Source organism: Microcebus murinus, chromosome 2, assembly GCF_040939455.1.
Source record: "Microcebus murinus isolate Inina chromosome 2, M.murinus_Inina_mat1.0, whole genome shotgun sequence".
Classification (NCBI taxonomy): Eukaryota; Metazoa; Chordata; class Mammalia; order Primates; family Cheirogaleidae; genus Microcebus; species Microcebus murinus.
Window position 1 is genome coordinate 103,039,604 of NC_134105.1, and position 15,784 is coordinate 103,055,387.

General features: G+C 41.1%; 1 protein-coding gene across 1 annotated transcript in view; it reads left to right on the forward strand.

Moving 5' to 3' along the window:
* Positions 1 to 3,409: 3,409 nt before the first annotated feature.
* TDRD10 (tudor domain containing 10) overlaps positions 3,410 to 15,784 on the forward strand; it is a 41,592-nt gene continuing 29,217 nt past the window's right edge. The window contains exons 1-3 of the mRNA XM_076010413.1: positions 3,410 to 3,518; positions 3,741 to 3,805; positions 5,213 to 5,269. Coding sequence (XP_075866528.1) covers positions 3,410 to 3,518; positions 3,741 to 3,805; positions 5,213 to 5,269 — 231 coding nt within the window. The remainder of the gene's footprint in view (positions 3,519 to 3,740; positions 3,806 to 5,212; positions 5,270 to 15,784) is intronic.

Here is a 15,784-nt window from a genome sequence, read left to right on the forward strand (position 1 = left end):
TGTTTCCACTTTTTGGCTAATGTAAGCAATGCTGCTGTTAATATTTATGAATAAGCCTTTGTGTGGACATGTTTGAATTTCTCTTGAGTAGTTACCCAGGAGTGGAATTGCTGGTAATTCTCTTTTTAACTTTCTGGTGAAACTTTTCCAAAGTGGCTGCACCATCTTACATTCCCACCAGCAATATGAGGGTTCCCATTTCTCCACATCTTCAACACTTGTATTAGTCTGTCTTTTTGTTTATGGCTATCCTGGTAGAGATGAAGTGGTATCGTTGAGGGGTTTTGTTTGTTTTGTGTGCATGTGGGTGTTTTGGGACTCTGTTGCCAGGGCTAGAGTGCAGTAGCATCATCATAGCTCACTGTAAGCTCAAACTCCTGGGCTTAGGCAATTTTCCTGCTTCTGCCTTTCCAGTAACTGGGACTATAAGCATGTGCCATCACACCCTACTAATTTTTCTTTTTCTTTCTTTCTTTCTTTTTTTTTGTACAGACGGGGTCTTGCTATGTTGCTCAGGGTGGTCTTGAATTTTTGGCTTCAAGTGATCCTCCTGCCTCATCCTCCCAAAGTGCTGAGATTACTGGTGTGAGCCACCATGCCAGCCTTATTGTGGCTGTGATTTGCATTTCCTTAAATGTGCTTACTGGCCATTTTTATATCTTTGGAGAGATGTCTAGCAGATCCTTTGCCCACTTTTAAATTGGTTTGTTTTCTTTGTTATAAGAGTTCTTTATGTATTCTTTAGGTCTTTTTAAAAACACACATAAGATACTTCTCTAGACTAGGCAATAGAGTGGAAGGAAGCTCAGGGCTTTGGAGTCATATGGTTTGGGTTCAGAAAACCACCATCTCCATTTGTAACCATAGATATGAAGTGATCTTGGACAAATTACTAGGTTATCATCTCTGAGCTTCCATGACTTCATTTGTAAAATGGGGTAATAATGCCTGTCTCTTAGAGTTTCAGTGAGGATTAAATGAGACTGTGTATATTAGTTGCTCAGCATAGCACCTGGCAGGGCCTTGAAGGCATCTTGGAAAGATTTGTGCTTGGCCTTTGCTTGGGAGGCCTTGGTGCCTGCCCTGTACCAGAAACCCGTTAACTTTTCCAGGGGTAACTAGGAATTGGGACTAACACCCTACATCCCTGATTTTGCTCATAAACCTCTTGGTTTTCATCCATCTATACCTATCCATTGTTTTAAATTATCTTAACCGCTTTCAGTTCTATTTAGATTTAGTTGCAGCTGAAGTGCTTGTTTCCTCCCACAGCTGGGAACAATTTAGAGGAAAAGAGTTACTGTTTTAAAATCTAACATTTTAAATTCTCTTTCTCCTAAAGTAAAGGGAAAACGATCCCTTTAAAATGACTTTGACAGCCTTCTTAATCTGTAGGGGAAGAACCAAGGCTTTGGAGTCATAGGCTTGAGTTGCTTCAGTATCTTATATAATTTTAAGCAAATCATCTGATATCCTTGAGCTTTGGTTTTCCTATCTGTAAAATGGGAAGATAATACTTCACAGAGTTGTGGGAACGTGCCAATGAAATCCATAAAAATAAACACAATGGCTATCATATATTGAGTACATTAATATGTGGCAAGGGCTTTAAATATAGGATCCCACTTCATCTTCATGATCTATGACATAGGTGTTTTGATTACCATTTTAAAGATAAAAACTTGCCCAAGGTGAGCTGCATCTGTCTTTAACTCCAAAGGCCCTGTTCTCTCCACAGGCCCGCCACTGTGCAGAAGTGTGTGTCGTTTTAAAGTTGCTTATGGCCTATAATCCCAGAAACTCAGGATGCTGAAGCAGGAGGATAGATTGAACCAAGAAGTTTGAGGCTATGATTGTGCTACTACACTTCAGCCTGTAAAGCCTTAAAGTTGCTTATGGCCTATAATCCCAGAAACTCAGGATGCTGAAGCAGGAGGATAGATTGAACCAAGAAGTTTGAGGCTATGATTGTGCTACTACACTTCAGCCTGTAAAGCCTTAAAGTTGCTTATGGCCTATAATCCCAGAAACTCAGGATGCTGAAGCAGGAGGATAGATTGAACCAAGAAGTTTGAGCTATGATTGTTCTACTACACTTCAGCCTGGGTGACAGATAGAGACCTTGTCTCTTAAAAAAATAAAAATAGTAAGGCCAGGCGCTGTGCCTCACGCGTGTAATCCTAACACTCTGGGAGGCTGAGGTGGGAGGATTGCTTGAGCTCAGGAGTTCAAAACCAGCCTGAGCAAGAGTGAGACCCCGTCTCTACTAAAAATAGAAAGAAATTAGCCAAACAACTAAAAATAGAAAAAATTTGCTGGGCATGGTGGCACATGCCTATAGTCCCAGATACCTGGGAGGCTGAGGCAGAAGGCTTGCTTGAGCCTAGGAGTTTGAGGTTGCTGTGAGCTAGGCTGATGCCACGGCACTCTAGCCCAAGCAACAGTGAGACTCTGTCACACACACACACAAAACCCACAAGTTGCTCATGTTACCTGTAGTATTTTTCTTATTTGCTGCCATAACAAATTACTACAACTTTAGTGGCTTAATACAAATATATTATCTTACAGCTCTGTAAATACAAGTCTGACACACATCTGACTGGGCTGAAATCAAGGTGTCAGCAGGGCTGCATTCCTTCTGGAGGCTCTAGTTGGAGAATCCTTTTCTTTGTCTTTTCCAGATTCCACAGGCGGCCAGCATTCTTTGGCTTGTGGGCCCTTCGTCCACCTTCAAAGCCAGCAGCAGTGGTTGAGTCCTTTTCATATCACACCACTTTGGCTTTGCTTCTGTTGTCACAGCTCTTTTTCTGACCTTCTTTTATGCCTCCCTCTTCTACTTTTAAGGACCCTGTGATTCTATTGGGCCCAACCAGATAATCTCTCTATTTTAGGCTCAGCTGATCATCAGCAACCTTAATTCCCCCTTGCCATATATTCATAGGTTCTGGGAATTAGTGGAGCCCTTCAGGGGTCCATTGTTCTGCCTACCACAGTACCTATTCAGTAGTTATGTGATGGTGAATTATCCTGGCATTCCGCTCACTGGCTGGTTGACTTTACAGGGAATCCTGTTGGAAAGCAACTGCACCATGTAAGTCCCTTCCTTTTGCTGATAAACAAGCCTCCCTCTACTCGCTTCTCTTTCTCCTGTTCCTGTCTCACTACGCCTAGAGCTTGAGAGTAACCTGCAGCATCTCTTGCCTATTGATCCTAATCCTAAATGCGTTTTATTAATAACTGTTAGTGATTGAAAAGGTATTAAGTGGAGGGCTTCCTGGCTCGGAACCTGGTTCTGAGAGGAGGAAAGGGATGCCCTTATTCAGGAAGGGGAGTGGAGGCTTAGGCAAGGTCCCTCTGCTTATGCTCGGCATGTGTTTCCTTTTGTGGGAGTCTGAGCTTGGGAGATATGATGCTGACACCTGTGTTTGACAGGTCTCGGAACAGCAGTGACTTCCAACCCTCTGCTGCTAACCTGTTTGGGAAGAATGGAGCATTGGCGGAGCAGAAATCTCCAGGTAAGGTAGCCTGAGGGGTTGGCTGGTGCTGGGACCCTCAGCCTGTAACTTGGATCCTGGTTAATGATGCCCATGCTACCCGGGTTGTGTTCAAGTGTGAGACTTGGGGTCCACCCAGATTCTGCTCTTCCTCCGGTCAGCCACCACGGTTCTGTTCACATGGTGGATGCGGCCCTCACTCCCGGTGCATTTGCTGCTCCCAGGCCCATGTTTCTGTTCCAGCTGCACCTTCCTCCATTGTACCCTCCACCATCTCCAAAGTGGTCTTTCTAAAACCCAGACCTGTGGTTGTCCCCCGTCTAGTTACAACCCTTCACCCACATCTCCCAGCCAGTGGAATAACCTGTGACTGCTGAGGTGCAGCTTCCCGTGATTGCACAGTTTGCTCCACCTGCCTTTCCTGCCACTCACCTGCACACAGTGTGCAGCCGGCCCAGTCCTGACTGCATGCGGTTTCCCAAACGTGCCAATCTTTTTTGTACTCCGTGCCTTTGCATGTGCTGTTCCCTCTGCCTAGATTCTCTTCAGCCTCTCCCCTGACTCCCTGTGCTCCCCTTTCTCAGCTTAACATTAACACTGGGAAACAACCCTACTGGTTGTGAAACACTTCCTAATACCTCACTGAATGTGCTGGAGTCCTGGTATGCCCGTGACTCTCTGTCCCCACAGAGCGACCTCCCATACTCATGGCCGTCACTTAGCATGGACTGCTCTGTGACACTGATAAGTATTTGCCCAATGACTGAGTACAGCATAATCAAGTGTTCGCAAGAAGAGGGATGTTGGTAGGGGTGTGTATGCGTGAATACTTTAACATCAAAGAAAGAGAGGAGTCCCAGCCCAGCATGGTGGCTCACATCTGTAATCCTAGCATTCTGGGAGGCCGAGGTGGGTGGATCGCTCAAGGTCAGGAGTTTGAAACCAGCCTGAGCAAGAGCGAGACCCTGTCTCTACTAAAAAAAATAGAAATTAGCTGGACAACTAAAAATATATGGAAAAAATTAGCTGGGCATGGTGGCGCATGCTTATAGTCCCAGCTACTTGGGAGGCTGAGGCAGGAGGATTGCTTGAGCCCAGGAGTTTGAGGTTGCTGTGAGCTAGGCTGATGCCACGCCACTCTAGCCTGGGCAACAGAGTAAGACTCTGTCTCAAAAAAAAAAAAAAAGAAAAAAAGAGGAGTCACTATCACGTGTTCTAATTCCTCTGAATCCTCTAACCTTACACCTGCCTTTTTTTTTTTTTAAAGATTAGTTAAATGTAGAAGGAGGGAAAGAGTAGAGCAAGGAGTTTTATCTGTAACTGACTGCGAGTAGCACCTGCCTTTTTTTTTTTTTTTTTTTTTTTTTTTTGAGACAGAGTCTCACTTTGTTGCCCAGGCTACAGTGCCGTGGCATCAGCCTAGCTCACAGCAACCTCAAACTCCTGGGCTCAAGCAATCCTCCTGCCTCAGCCTCCCGAGTAGCTGGGACTACAGGTATGCGCCACCATGCCCAGTTAATTTTTTGTGTATATATTTTTGGTTGGTCAATTAATTTCTTTCTATTTTTAGTAGAGACAGGGTCTCGCTCAGGCTAGTTTCGAACTCTTAACCTCGAGCAATCCGCCCGCCTTGGCCTCCCAGGGTGCTAGGATTACAGGCGTGAGCCACCACGCCCGGCCAGCACCTGCCTTTTTAATGCTGTTTTTCTTCTTAGGATTCAAGAAAGGAGAAGCAGGTGTACGTGGGCAATCTCCCGCTGGATATCTCTGAGGTATTCTTCACTCTCTGTGAGCAGCTGCTGCTTGTGTTCCTTGCTCTTCCCTATCTGACTTACCAACCTGCTAATAACTCAGTTGTACCAGTTTTTAAAGATACTTGAGAGCTGTGACGGTGTAAGCAGTCATCAGTTGGTGACTAGAGTGACTAACTCACCACAGTGTGCCTTGGACTTTGCCAGGTTTAGGACTAGGAAGCTAAAACTGCATGTGGACTGTCACAGCACTCAGCTGCTTATCCCGTGTAAACCTGGGTGCTTGGTCAGCCTACTTATCACTGGATTGAGGCAGCTGCTTTTTAGGAAGGGGCCATGTCAGGGCTCAGCTGCTCATCCTTTGGTAATAGGGAGCAGTCTGTCTCAGCCAGAAAACTACACCTATTTGACTTTGAAATGGAGCATTTCGGTCAGTGGGCTGTGTCAGTAGGACTTATAGAATGTAAGCAATGGTATTTTGTTCTTTTTTGGAGGCAGTGTCTCGCTATGTTGCCCAGGCTTGTCTTGAACCCCTGGCCTCAAGCGATCCTCCTAACATTCCTTCTTAAAATTGGAGTATAATTCATATACTATAAAATTCACCATTTAAAAATGTACCAGTCAGTAGTTTTTAGTATAATTACAACGTTGTGCCACCATACCACTAGTTCCAGAACATTTTCATCAACTTCCCAAAAAAGCCCATAAAACATTAGCAATCCTTCTTCCTTCCCCTTCCTCTCAGGCCCTGGCAACCACTAATCTACTCTCTATCTCTAAGGATTTCCCTATTCTGAACATTTTATATAAACTGGAATCATACAGCATGTAGAGTTTTGTGTTTTCTTTCACTTAGCACGATGTTTTCAGGGCTCATCCATGTTACAGTGTCTCAGTACTTCATTCCTTTTTATAGCTAAATAATATTTCTTTATATGGATAGACCACATTTTGTTTATCTATCAGTTCATGGACATTTGTTTCCAATTTCGGACTATTATGAACAATACTGCTATGAACATTGATGTACAAGTTTTTATCTAAACATATATTGCGGTTCTCTTGGGTAAATACCTAGGAGCAGAATTGGTGGGTCACATGGTAACTCTGTGTTTAACTTTTTGTGGAACTACCAAACCAGTTTCCAAAATAGCTACACCATTTTATGTTCACACCAGCAAAGTATGAGGTTTCTAATTTTTCTACTTCCTTGCCAAAACCTGTTATTGTCTTTTTTATTATAGCCATCTAGTGGACATGAAATGGTATCTCATGATTTTGATTTGCATCTCCCTAGTAACTAGTAAGCATCTTTTCATGTTTTTATTGGCCATTTGTACATCAGCTTTGGAAAAATATCTGTTCAAATCCTTTGCCCATTTTTAATTGGTTTGTCTTTTTATTATTGAGTTGTAAGAGTTCTTTATATATTCTGAATACAAGTCTCTTATCAGATATATGATTTGAAAATGTTTTCTTATATTTAGCTGTCATTTAACTTCCTTTATAGTGTTCTTTCATGCATAAAAGCTTTTAATTTTGATGAAGTATAATTTTCTGTTTTTTCTTTGGTTTCATGTACTTTAGGTGTCATAGCTAAGAATTCATTGCCTAATCTAAGATCACTAAGACTTATACCTGTGATTTTTTCCCAAGAGTTTTATAGTTCTCTCTCTTATATTTAGGTCTATGATCCTTTTTTTTTTTTTTTTTTTTGAGACAGAGTCTCACTCTGTTGCCCAGGCTACAGTGAGTGCCGTGGCGTCAGCCTAGCTCACAGCAACCTCAAACTCCTGGCTCAAGCAATCCTCCTGCCTCAGCCTCCTGAGTAGCTGGGACTGCAGGCATGAGCCACAATGCCCGGCTAATTTTTTCTCTATATATCAGTTGGTCAATTAATTTCTTTCTATTTATGGTAGAGACGGGATCTCGCTCTTGCTCAGGCTGGTTTCGAACTCCTGACCTCGAGCAATCTGCCCGCCTTAGCCTCCCAGAGTGCTAGGATTAAAGGCGTGAACCACCACGCCCAGCCTACCAGTTTATTTTTGATTCTTATTCTAATCCATTTATCTGTTTGTGATCCTTATACAGGTACTCTATTTGCTTACTGTAGCTTTGTAGTATGTTTCGAAGTTGGAAACCCATTTACTCTTTTTTCTTTTTTTTTGAGACAAAGTCTCACTCTGTTGCCCAGGCTAGAGTGCCCTGGTGTCAGCCTAGCTCATAGCAACCTCAAACTCTCCTGGGCTCAGCCTCCTGAATAGCTGGGACTACAGGCATGTGCCACCATGCCTGGCTGATTTTTTTTTTCTATGTATTTTTAGTTGGTTAATTAATTTCTTTCTATTTTTAGTAGAAACAGGGTCTCATTTTTGCTCAGGTTGGTTTTGAATTCCTGACCTTGAGCGATCCAACCGCCTCGGCCTCCCAGAGTGCTAGGATTACAGGCGTGAGCGACTGCGCCCGGCTGATACCCATTTACTCTTGAACCCTCTAGTTTGCCTACTACCTACGCCAGTTTTCCAAAACTGTTCCTGCTTAGTATACCAGTAACTTACATAGTGCCAAATGGACTAAAAACCTTCAAATACTTCTGTTTCCATAATTATGATAGATCTGAAAACCCTCTCATGAGAAAATATCTGGAAATAGAGGCTAAAATATAAGAAACACTCCTTTTAAATACATAGCTGAGACTTAACAAAATGAGAAAAATTAAGGGAGCCCCAAATGGTCAGGTAACTGAAAACCAGAAGAGTCTGGCCAATGCCCTGGGTTCTTTGCCTGACTCAAAAACCGGAGGGCTTGGATCAGGGGTCCTCAAACTTTTTAAACAGGGGGCCAGTTCACTGTCCCTCAGACCGTTGGAGAGTGCGCACTGTGGACCTGGGACGAGTCAGCTGCTAAGCAGGACAGGCAGCAGTGGCAAACACACTCAGAGGGCTGGATAAATGTCCTCAGCGGGCTGCATGTGGCCCAGGGACCGTAGTTTGAGGACCCCTGGCTTGGATTATAACGACCATGTTGGGGCAGGAGATGAGACCTTGGACTTGCATGAGAAGGGAGTGGGAACCAATACCACTGCAAAAAGCAGGATCTTTGAAAGGCTGGACCCTCAGTGAATAGTGAACCACAAAAACTTTGCTCATTGACCCAGGGTGGTATTAAGCTGTCTTGGCCTGGATCCTGGGATTGTCGGGGTTAGCAGGAACGTATCACAGTAGGCCAGGTTTCATGTGAATAGGGGTTTAAATTCATATTACCTGTATGGTCTGGGAACCTTCAAGCCAAAAATTACCTCTAATAAAATTAAAACCCAATTCATAAAATAAAAACACTTAGACTATGAATGAAAGGAAACTTTCTAAATCTGATAAAGAGTATCTGCAGAAAATATACAAAAAACATAATTGTTTTGGAAATAAGTATTTTAAAATGAGGAACAGGATGCAAGTACTAATATCACCTCTTCTGTTTAACATTTTATGGGAGGTCTTAACCAGAGTAAGGGAGGAAAAAAAAAAGAAAGAAAAGGTATAAGAATTATAAAGGGAAAAAAAACCTGTCATTATTTGTAGATGATTGCCTAAGTTGAAAATCTGAAAGAATCTTAGATATTTTGTTAGAGTTCTTGAGAATTAGCAGGGTAATTGAATATAAGGTAAATATGAAAAAGTCAATTGCATTTCTGTACAAGAGGAACCAAAAATACAAGGAACTAGAAATAAATAAAAGTTGTATAAGACATATATACAGAAAATTATAAAACTTAACTGAAAGGCATTAATGCCCAGTAGTGGGATTGCTGGATCATATGATAGTTCTATGATATTTGTAGTTTTTTGAGGAATCTCCATACTATTCTCCGTAGTGGTGGTACTAGTTTATGTTCCCACCAGCAGTTTGTAAAGGTTCCCTTTCCTCTGCATCCTCACCAGCATTTGTTATTTTTTGTCTTTTTTTTTTTTTTTTTTTTTTGAGACAGAGTCTCACTTTATTGCCCAGGCTAGAGTGAGTGCCATGGTGTCAGCCTAGCTCACAGCAACCTCAAACTCCTGGGCTTGCTCGAGCGATCCTTCTGCCTCAGCCTCCCGAGTAACTGGGACTACAGGCATGTGCCACCATGCCTGGCTAATTTTTTCTATATATATTAGTTGGCCAATTAATTTCTTTCTATTTATGGTAGAGACAGGGTCTCGCTTTTCTTGCTCAGCCTGGTTTCGAACTCCTGACCTTGAGCAATCCGCCCGCCTCGGCCTCCCAGAGTGCTAGGATTACAGGCGTAAGCCACCACGCCCGGCCTATTTTTTGTCTTTTTGATAATAGCTATCCTAACGGGCATGAGATGATAAAGTGCAAACATTTAAACAGAGAAATAGCATTTTATAGATAAGAAGTCTTAGTTTTATGATCCTTAAAATGATCTATAGATTCAATGCCACTTTGATCAAAATACCCAGAGGTTTTCCGAAGAACTTGACAAGCTAGTTCTAAAATTTACATGGAACAGAACGGGCCGTGGCCGGGTGTGGTGGCTCATGCCTGTAATCCTAGCCCTCTGGGAGGCTGAGGCGGGAGGATCGCTCAAGGTCAGGAGTTCGAAACCAGCCTGAGCAAGAACGAGACCCCATCTTTACTAAAAATAGAAACAAATTAATTGGCCAACTGAAAATATATAGAAAAAATTAGCCAGGCGTGGTGGTGTATGCCTATGGTCCCAGCTACTTGGGAGGCTGAGGCAGGAGGATTGCTTGAGCCCAGGAGTTTGAGGTTGCTGTGAGCTAGGCTGATGCCATGGCACTCTAACCCGGGCAGCACAGTGAGACTCTGTCTCAAAAAAAAAAAAAAAAGTTCCATGAAAACTGCCTTTCTAGAGAGTAAGAGGAGAAGAGAGAAGAGCAAATTCTCCACTATAGTAATGACGATCTTGGTGTGAATGAAGTGCTAGATAGTTAGCATATGAAATAGTAGAGAACCGAGAAATAGAACCACACCTATGTGAACACTTGGGGGGTATATTAAAAAACAGGTGACATTGCAGATCAGGTGGGAAAGAAGGGACTATTCAATAGACTTGCTCTGACATTGGTTATTCATATAGGGAAAATGAAATGGACCTTTTCCTCATACCATGCACAAGTGGATTCCAGGTGGATTAAGGACTTAAAGGTGCACAGCAAACCTAGTACACTACTAAGTACAAACATAGTACTTAGTGACACAACTTTGCTTTCAAGATCAAGAACAAGATATGGATACCAGCTATTGCTATTTTTGTCAACATTGTACTAATGGTCTTGGTCAGTGCAGTAAGGCATGAAAAAGAAAGATATAGGAATTAGAAAGACATTAGAGAAATGCAAATTAAAACCAGCTACTCAGGAGGCTGAGGCAGTAGGATTGCTTGAGCCCAGGAGTTTGAGGTTGCTTTGAGCTAGGCTGATGCCACTGCACTCTAGCCTGGGCAACAAAGTGAGACTCTTCCTCAAAAAAAAAAAAAAAAAAAAAAAAAAAACAACCCAGAAAAACCACAATGAAGTATCATCTCACCCTTGTTAGGATAGCTATTATCAAAAAGACAAAAAATAACAAATGCTGGTGAGGATGCAGGGGAAAGGGAACCCTTACACACTGCTGGTGGGAATGTAAACTAGTACCACCACTATGGAGAACAGTATGGAAGTTCCTCAAAAAACTACAAATATGATAGAACTACAAATATGATAGAACTACAAATATGATAGAACTACCATATGATCCAGCAATCCCACTACTGGGCATTTATCCAAAGGAAAGGAAATCAGTATATCGAAGAGACATTTGCACCTGCATGTTTATTGCAGCACTATTCTCAATAGCCAAGATATGGACTCAACCTGTCCAACAACAGATGAATGGATAAAGAAAATGTGATATTTTTCTTCATAGAAGCGTAAGAAACAAACAAAAAATGTGGTATATATATATATATATATATATATATATATGCACAATGGAATACTATTCAGCAATAAAAAAGAATGATATCCCGTCATTTATGGCAACATGGATGGAACTGGAAGACATTATGTTAAGTGAAATAAGCCAGGACCAGAAAGATAAACACTGTGTGTTCTCACTCATATGTGGAAGCTAAAAACAAAAGAAGTAAAAAGTAGAACAGCAGATACTAGAGGCCAAGAAGGGTATGGGGACACGGAAGATAGGGAGAGATTTGTTAAAGGATACCAAATTACAGCTAGGTAAGAGGAATAAGTTCTAATATTCTATAACACTGTAGGATGACTGTAGGTAATAATATATGGTTTCAAATAGCTAGAAGGAAGATATTGAATGTTACCAACACAAAGAAATGATAAATATTAGAGGTGATTCATATGTTAACTACCCTGATCACCATTATATGTATCAAAACATCACTATGTACCCTATAAACATGTACAATTATTATGTAAATTTAAAAATAAAATTTTTTACAAATTAAAAAAGTACAAACATCTAAAAAAAAGAATTAGAATGAAAAGTGTTGTTAATTGGAGATAATATGATTGTGAGAGTAGAAAATCGTGACTTCAGTTATTATCTATATTCCTAGACTGTACTTTTCTCTCGGGCTCTAAACTTGTGTGTTCAATTGCCTATTTGTTCTCTCTCCGTAGATAACTTACAGACACTTCAGACTTAACATGTCCAAAGCCAAGCTCCTGATACTCCCTCTAGCCTGCACCTCCCACAGTCTTCATCTCCATAAATGGCAATGCCATTTCTCTCCAGCCTGAAACCTGAGAAATATTCTTGTCTCACACTTCACATTTTTCTCACACTTCATATCCAATCTGTCAACAGGTCATTTTGGCTCTACCTAAAAAAATATATGTAGAATCAAAGAATCTTTTGTACAGGGAGGGAGGAAGAAGCTAGACTATCTCTTTAAATTTGCCAAAAACAACAACAACAACAACAAAAAAAACCAGTGGAGGATAAAAAAGAATAAAGATGTGGGAGGGAAGGAAGAAAGAGTAGAAGGAAGATGGAAGCATGACTTCCGAATTTACATTAGATGATTGTTTTGACTTAAGGGACTTGTAAAAATTTTCATAATTAAAAAATAAAAATTACATATTAAAACACTCTGTGAAAATTGAAAACAAATTGGTTACATAACCAATTTGGTGTCAGAGAAAATCATTGACTTTATTTATTTATTTATTTTATTTCGGCATATTATGGGGTTACAGATTTTAAGGTTTCAATAAATGCCCATTTCCCCCCTCCCCCCACAAGTCTGAGTCTCCATCATGACCATCCCCCAGATGGTGCACATCTCACTCATTATATATGTATATACCCGAAATCATTGACTTTAGAATATAGTATGATGACTGTGTATCTTCAGTAGGATATACTACATGAAAGACCTACAAAGAAATCATAAACTTTACTCAATAGTTTTATTGTCAGTAATAATACTGTATTGTTTTTTTGTTGTTTTTTTGGTTTGTTTTTTGTAGAAATAGGGTCTTGCTATGTTGCCCAGGCTGGTCTCAAACTTCTGGCCTTAAGCTATGCTCCTGGCCTCCACCTCCCAAAGTGCTGGAATTATAGGTGTGAGCTATCAATGTCAAATAACAATACCGTGCCCAGCCCTGATATTGTTATTTGAACTTGTAATATATTTAATTTATGATAAAACAAGTAATTAGATTAATGTTAGGAATCAGGATTTTCAGTAGTGTATATATGCAATAAGAGAAAAGAGATAGAAATAAAATCAAAGAAGTTAAATGAAAACTATATAAAACTCTTATATATGAATTGCAATCCATAGGGATAAGATAGTTGTTTTCCTCTTTGAAAATATACATATTTTCCAGCTCGGTCCATTGAAAGACCTTGGAGCTCTAACAACCCAGTAGCGATAAACACGCCTGGCTCCTGGACTGTGTTCCTCCCCACTAAAGAGAACCAGGCTTTCTTAGAGAAGTGACTGATTCCAGGTCTGGAGCTGCTATGCCAGAAAGCTATCAAAGACCATGGAGGTTTGATTGAAAGGACTAGAGGAGGTTTTATTTAGCAGTGGAGTTCTTGTTTCTTGGTGTTATGTGCTGAGATGTTTGCAGATGATGAAGTGATGTTGTGTTTGAGATTTTTTTCAGAATAGCCTAGTGACAAGGAGAAGATGTGATGAAATGGGAATGGCTGTGAACTGAGAATGACTGAGTGACGGGTGCATAGGGATTTGCAATACTGTTTTCTATATTTTTATTTGTGTTTGAAAATTTCTAAATAAAAAGAAGAGCAAACAAAGGGAATGTCCCATGGGCCAAAGATGGGACAATTTGAGCATAAAAAATACTACATTTGATTCAAACTCACTGATGATTTTTTAAAAAGTAATAATATATAATGATACCTAAAGAAAGGAGAAATAAATAAAATTCACTGGGCCAGGCATGGTGGGTCACACCTGTAATCTTACAGCTTTGGGAGGCTGAGGTGGGAGGATTGCTTGAGCCCAGGAGTTCGAGACCAGCCTAGGCAACACAGTGAGACCCTGTCTGTACAAAAAACAAACAAATAAAAAATACCTCATTGGACACAGTTAAAGATGGCAAGATGATAGTTAATTAATATAAAACTTGATAATTAAAGGGAAGGAGTAAGTATTTATCTTTTCCAACACCAATGTTATTTCAGGGCAAATAGCCCTGGAGAAGTAGAGTTCTTTGCAGAAGAACATTAGCTCATAAATGCAGAAGAAATGAAATAGAATTAGAAAATTGGCCGGGCGTGGTGGCTCATGCCTGTCTATAATCCTAACACTCTGGGAGGCTGAGGCGGGCAGGATTGCTCAAGGTCAGGAGTTTGAAACCGGCCTGAGCAAGAGCGAGACCCTGTCTCTACTAAAAATAGAAAGAAATTAATTGGCCAACTAACATATATAGAAAAAATTAGCCGGCATGGTGGCGCATGCCTGTAGTCCCAGCTACTCGGGAGGCTGAGGCAGTAGGATCACTTGAGCCCAGGAGTTTGAGGTTGCTGTGAGCTAGGCTGATGCCATAGCACTCACTCTAGCCTGGGCAACAAAGTGAGACTCTGTCTCTAAAAAAGAAAAAAATAAATAAAGAAAGAAAATCACCATTTTGCAAACCTCAGTAATACCTGTTTCAGACAGTGGTTATCTGAGCTTGCTTAATTCATGAGGTAAAATATTGCCGGACAGTTTTACAATGGAGGGATCAGGCTATCTCCATATGATTAATTTTAGCATCACTAAAAGTGAGAGAACCAGATAGGAGCTCCCTAAAGTGACACAGTATAAAGATCACCATACCATCTTTAAAATATTCTAGCCAGACTGGGCACGGTGGCTCATGCCTGTAATCCTAGCAATCTGGGAGGCCGAAGCGGGCAGATTGCTCGAGGTCAGGAGTTCAAAACCAGCCTGAGCAAGAGAGAGACCCCATCTCTACTAAAAATAGAAAGAAATTAATTGACCAACTAAAAATATATATAGAAAAAATTAGCCGGGCATGGTGCCGCATGCCTGTAGTCCCAGCTACTTGGGAGGGTGAGGCAGAAGGATTGCTTGAGCCAGGAGTTTGAGGTTGCTGTGAGCTAGGCTGATGCCACGGCACTCACTCTAGCCTGGACAACAAAGTGAGACTCTGTCTCAAAAAAAAAAAAAAAAAAAATTCTAGCCAGAAACAAAAACAAACACTACCTGTGTGTAGTCAAGCTCCATGGCTAATTTCTAGTCTAAGGGAAATATAGGGATTAGAAGAGCAAGTTAATGCCATAAAGAAGCAGTACTCTTGACTCAGAGCAGCCGACCCAATTTCCATAACAAGTCGAAGTCATGGAAAAATTAAAGTAAGAAATCTGATAGACATTTATTTTTTTATTTTATTTTATTTTTTTAAAATAAAATAAAAGGCTGGTTTCAAACTCCTGACCTTGAGCAATCCGCCCGCCTCGGCCTCCCAGGATTACAGGCGTGAGCCACCGCGCCCGGCCTGATAGACATTTAAAGAGATTTAGAAGAGACTTAAGAGAAATGATAACCAAATATGAGTAGACCTTGTTTTGATAGTGTTTTGGACAAATCAGCTACGAAAAGATATTTCTGAGACAATTGGTGAAAATTGTCCACTAGTTGATAATGAGAAATTACTTAGTATTTTTAGTTGGCTAATGGCATCGTGCCTACATAAGGAGTAATCCTTGCTTGAGGAGTATGTTGAAGTATTTAAGGGTGAAATGACAGGCTGCCTGGGATTCATTTTCAAATACTGTCATGAATGAGGGGTACAGAGAGAGAACTCTATGGTAGGATGGCGGTAGTTGGTAGGAGCTGGCTGACGAGTTTGTGGGTGTTCACTGTACTCTCTACTTCTGTGTATGTTTGGAATTCTTTCACAGCTACAGCCAGAATCTGAGCACTTCCCATCACGCCCACTGTTCCTACCCTGGTCCAGGCCACCGCTGTCTCTCACCTGGATTGTTACTGTGGCCTTGAAGTCTATTTCTCTTCTG